At 42.4% G+C, this 5,730-nt stretch overlaps 1 protein-coding gene across 2 annotated transcripts in view; it reads right to left on the bottom strand.

Moving 5' to 3' along the window:
- The window catches only part of PROSER1 (proline and serine rich 1), a 32,167-nt gene that overhangs the window by 25,998 nt on the left and 439 nt on the right, over window positions 1-5,730 (bottom strand). The window contains exon 2 of one of the 2 annotated variants that reach the window (XM_073342521.2): window positions 4,985-5,316. In XM_073342521.2, coding sequence (XP_073198622.2) covers window positions 4,985-5,029 — 45 coding nt within the window. In that variant the 5' untranslated portion in view covers window positions 5,030-5,316. Of the gene's footprint in view, window positions 1-4,984; window positions 5,724-5,730 lie in introns of those variants that run through there. The other variant, XM_078852775.1, reaches the window with a different exon arrangement.

Consider the following 5,730-nt stretch of genomic DNA (forward strand, 5'->3'; position numbering starts at 1 on the left):
TAAAATTTTTACACAAGTGGTTCTAGTCAGTCAATGGGCCTACTCATCAATAATTTACTAGAAAGGGACTTGGATTGTAGGTACAGTACTAACAAGAAAAAGTGGTAACCTTTCCTTCAGTCACATGTTTAGAGCGAAGTTGTTAACAGTCTGAGTAACAACAGCATGATAAAACTTGCATTTAAGGTATTTTAAGTTAGACCAAAAAGCAGTTGGTATCTCTAAAATATAACTCAGAAATCTGAACTTTATTTAATGGAAGGCTATGAAATTAATTCTGACAGAAAATTTTACGCTATTGTTACAAGTAGTAGAAGACACCTAAAACACTACAGGAAGCTGAGGTTTCCTTTAGTTCCATCCAGATAGAAAGAATAGTAAATATGGCAGGCGACCAGCTTGGCTTCACAGTGAAATCTTTGCTGATCTTAAACACAAAAAAGAGGCTTACAAGAAGTGGAAGATTGGACAAATGACCAGGGATGAGTATATAAATATTGCTCGGGCATGTAGGAATGGAATCAGGAAGGCTAAATCACACCTGGAGTTGCAGCTAGCGAGGAATGTTAAGAGTAACAAGAAGGGTTTCTTCAGGTATGTTGGCAATAAGAAGAAAGCCAAGGAAAGTGTGGGCCCCTTACTAAATGAGGGAGGCAACCTAGTGACAGAGGCTGTGGAAAAAGCTAGTGTACTCAATGCTTTTTTTTGCCTCTGTCTTCACGAACAAGGTCAGCTCCCAGACTACTGCACTGGGCAACACAGCATGGGGAGGAGGTGGCCAGCCCTCTGTGAAGGAAGAAGTGGTTCGGGACTATTTAGAAAAGCTGGATGTGTACAAGTCCATGGGGCCGGATGCGTTGCATCCGAGAGTGCTAAAGGAATTGGCGGATGTGGTTGCAGAGCCATTGGCCATTATCTTTGAAATCTCATGGCGATTGGGAGAAGTCCCGGAAGACTGGAAAAAGGCTAATGTAGTGCAAATCTTTAAAAAAGGGAAGAAGGAGGATCCTGGGAACTATAGGCTGGTCAGCCTCACCTCAGTCCCCGGAAAAATCATGGAGCATGTCCTCAAGGAATCAATTCTGAAGCACTTAGAGGAGAGGAAAGTGATCAGGAACAGTCAGCATGGATTCACCAAGGGAAAGTCATGCCTGACTAATCTAATTGCCTTCTATGATGAGATAACTGGTTCTGTGGATGAAGGGAAAGCAGTGGACGTGTTATTCCTCGACTTTAGCAAAGCTTTTGACACGGTCTCCCACAGTATTCTTGTCAGCAAGTTAAAGAAGTATGGGCTGGATGGATGCACTACAAGGTGGGTAGAAAGTTGGCTAGATTGTCGGGCTCAACGGGTAGTGATCAATGGCTCCATGTCTAGTTGGCAGCCGGTATCTAGCGGAGTGCCCCAAGGGTCGGTCCTGGGGCCAGTTTTGTTCAATATCTTTGTTAATGATCTGGAGGATGGTGTAGATTGCACCATCTGCAAGTTTGCAGATGACACTAAACTGGGAGGAGTGGCAGATACGCTGGAGGGTAGGGATAGGATACAGAGGGACCTAGACAAATTGGAGGATTGGGCCAAAAGAAATCTGCTGAGGTTCAACAAGGACAAGTGCAGAGTCCTGCACTCAGGATGGAAGAATCCAATGCACAGCTACAGACTAGGGACTGAATGGCTAGGCAGCAGTTCTGCAGAGAAGGACCTAGGGGTGACAGTGGACGAGAAGCTGGGTATGAGTCAACAGTGTGCCCTTGTTGCCAAGAAGGCCAATGACATTTTGGGGTGTATAAGTAGGGGCATTGCCAGCAGATCGAGGGACGTGATCGTTTCCCCTCTATTCGACATTGGTGAGGCCTCATCTGGAGTACTGTGTCCAGTTTTGGGCCCCACACTACAAGAAGGATGGGGATAAATTGGAGAGAGTCCAGCGAAGGGCAACAAAAATGATTAGGGGACTGGAACACATGAGTTATGAGGAGAGGCTGAGGGAACTGGGATTGTTTAGTCTACGGAAGAGAAGAACGAGGGGGGATTTGATAGCTGCTTTTAACTACCTGAAAGGTGGATCCAAAGAGGATGGATCTAGACTATTCTCAGTGATAGCAGATGTCAGGACAAGGAGTAATGGTCTCAAGTTGCAGTGGGGGAGGTTTAGGTTGGATATTAGGAAAAACTTTTTCACTAGGAGGGTGGTGAAACACTGGAATGCGTTACCTACGGAGGTGGTGGAATCCCTTTCCTTAGAAGCTTTTAAGGTCAGGCTTGACAAAGCCCTAGCTGGGATGATTTAGTTGGGATTGGTCCTGCTCTGGGCAGGGGGTTGGACTAGATGGCCTCCAGAGATCCCTTCCAACTCTGTTATTCTATGATTCTATGAGTTGCCATAAACCTTTTAAATAATGAAAAGCAGAGAGAACATATTTTAAAAATAACAAAATAAAATTGCAAAAATTGACATGGGAATTCAGGGAGAGACACAGTATCTGAAACTACTTTCAATACATTTTTAAAGTTGACTAGATTTCAAGTTCACCCTGAATACTTAGTTTCTCTCTCATATACATATATACCACTTCACTATTTTTACAGTGCCTTCAATACTAGGATCTGAAATCACTTACAAATCATGAGTTAAGACTCACAAACATATCTAATGTTGGGAAGTGTTAATCCCATTTTACAGACTGGGAAATGGAGGCAAACAAGTTAAGCAATTCATTCATCATCACTGTCATTAGCTCTGCAGAACATTCCAGTAGAACATTTCAGGCTAGCGGTTTGTCAGACAAGAGAACGTTTAACCTACTTTTAAAGATTAGAGACCCAAATTTAATTTAACCAACAAGTAAGTTATTTTTAAAATTGCACTTTTTATGAATTTCTTCTTTTATCATTGATCAAAAGTATTTGCTGGGGAAGATTTAGCCTCATATCCATAATAAGTATTTAATGTCACTAGCACTCAGTAAAATTTTATTTTCAAAGTATTACATCCTCTAAAAGAATTATGGTTTCAAGATTAACAAAAAAATTTTTAAAAAATGCCAGTTTAGGCAGGGCCTTTGACTAATGGGATAACAAATTAATTCAATGTGTGATTAACTTTTAGGGGTGTTCTTTTAAGATACTGAATTAATTTTACTTGAAATCAAAAATTTTATTTAAACGTGGATGTTGCTGCCACTTTACAAACAACTCAATTCTAAACGGAACACCTATGATGTAAAAATGTATGTTAAAGAGAAAGTGTGGGAAACAGATCAAAATAAGATGTATTACAAATAAAGACAAATACATGTCAGTGTTAGTCAAATTCCACATGAAATAGTAGCAGTATTTAACTTTCCAACTATCTTCTATCCCATGAATTTTTAGCATAATACAACTTTATAAACATATTTCCTAAATCTGGTCAAGGAAGAAAATGATGCAAATTTAAAATATACCTAAGATAAATGGGTCATTTTGGTGTTCCTTAAATCTTCATCACATCTGGGATGAGAATACAAGCTTTAGAACTGGCTAGTCCATTTAAACAACTTAAAGTTAGCCAGTATCAAACATAAATGTTTTGATAGCGCATGATCCAGTTTAATATTAAAATGCCTGCCAGTTTTCTGAGCAAATGAAAAGTGTTCGAAAACTTGTTCATACATGATCAAAAGTCAGGGAGGGATTACGCATACTTTTTTTAAAAAGTACAAAATGCAAAATATAGCATTAATTTTGAAACCTTTATAATATGTTGAACTTCCCTAACACCTTTCATCTAAGAATCTCACGGTATTTTACAGACATGAACGAACTAAGTCTCATAGCATGCCTCGTTCCATGTAAAGACTGAGGAAACCTGAGGCTTCAAGAGACTGAGGGACTTGTCTACACTTACCGGGGAATCCACACATGGCAATCGATGCATCGGCAGTCGATTTAGCATGTCTAGTGAAGACCCGCTAAATTGACTGCAGATTGCTCTCCCGTCAACTCCTGTACCCCACCCGAACGAGAAGGGCAAGGGGAGTCGATGTGAGAGCATCTTCCATCGTGAGAGCATCTTCTGTCAACATAGCATAGTGTGGACCCCACGGTAAGTAGATCTAAGTACATCAACTTTAGCTATATGAATAACGTAGCTGAAATTTTGTAACTTAGATCGATCTCCCCCCGTAGCGTAGACAAGGCCTAAGTAACTAGATAGAGACTGCACAGGAACTCTAGAACAGCAAGAAAATTAAAGCAGGTCTGCTGTCTTTCACTCTCATGCCTTAACTATACAATGTAATATATGCTACTTACAAGTCCAGAACAAAATAATTTAGAACAGTGATTTTTAACCTGTGGTCCTCTGAGCTTGGGGGTCCGCTGACTATATCTAAGAGGTCCATGAAAAGTTGTCAACATGCATCCAATGAAGTGAGCTGTAGCTCACGAAAGCTTATGCTCAAATAAATTGGTCAGTCTCTAAGGTGCCACAAGTCCTCCTTTTCTTTTTGCGGATACAGACTAAGGCTGGCTGCTACTCTGAAACTTACAACAGTGGTTTTCAACATGTGGTCCACAGACCCCTGGAGGTCTGCAGACTAAGATTTCCACCTCATTTGAAAATTTTTACAGGTCTGCAAATGAAGAAAGGTTGAAACCCACTTCTTAAAAAATCTATTATACATTTATATTTTTAACCTTTTATGAACTATTCAAGTTTCAACACAATCTCATGAGATGTAATCTCTCTGTCATGAGGAATGCAGATGGAAGCAAACATGCCGCACAAGATGAATCTCGACTAAATTTGGTTTACATTCAGCAAAAACTAGTAAGTCTTATCACCGTATCATTCTGCTCTTTGAAGAGCGGGCAATAATTTGACTTTTACTGCCTTCCAGAAGTAACAACAATTAAGGCAAACAGTGGTTAACTAACTGTACTCCAGCAAGGAGTTTTGCATTTACACAATTAAACCAAAAACGTAAAAAGATAAGTTACCTTTCTAATTTCATCAAGCACGGTCTCAAATGATTTCTTATCCATCTTTACTTGTTCATCCAATGCAGATTTTTATTTAAAGAAAAAATACATCCAGGCCAGACTCTTTACTGCAGAAGTGTCTTTTTTATTGTAGAAGAAAAGCACGGGAAAGAGACACTTTACAGAGCTGAAAAAAATCCTTTGACACGCTCAATAAGAAAAAGGGTCAGGGCAGGGGATGCGACACTTTTGGGCAGGGGTGCGGATTTCAGTCACAATATAAATGCTTGGTCCAATGCACTGTTCAGCAGGAGACGGGGATTAACGCTCCCTGCCTCGGAACTGGCACACTGAAGGGGGGGAAAGAGTTACATGGTTTTGTGAGGACGGGGAGAGAAAGGGGACGAAGAAGAAACAGGGGGAGCAGGGGGCCGTAGAAAGGGGGGTGGGACGCGGGGCAGCGCCTGGCTCAGGTGCCGCCGGGGACACGGGGCGATAGGGCTGTGCAACTGCCTCAGCCTCTTGCCGCTCCCGTCAGCGCGCGGCCCTCAGGCCCGGCAGCCCCCGGGCTCCGCCGCTGCCCATCGCCCGCAAAGCTCCCCGGCTCTTTGTTACCAGCAGCAACAAAAGCCACGGCACTGCCGCGATGGGCGGGGGAGGCCGCCGGGGAAACGGCCCCGGCTCAGAACCTGGCACGGCCAACCCTCAGCCCGGGGCCGCCGCCGCCAGTGAGCTGTAGAGCGCCCTGCCCAAGCAATAACCAC

The sequence above is a fragment of the Lepidochelys kempii genome, chromosome 1, assembly GCF_965140285.1.
Source record: "Lepidochelys kempii isolate rLepKem1 chromosome 1, rLepKem1.hap1, whole genome shotgun sequence".
Classification (NCBI taxonomy): Eukaryota; Metazoa; Chordata; order Testudines; family Cheloniidae; genus Lepidochelys; species Lepidochelys kempii.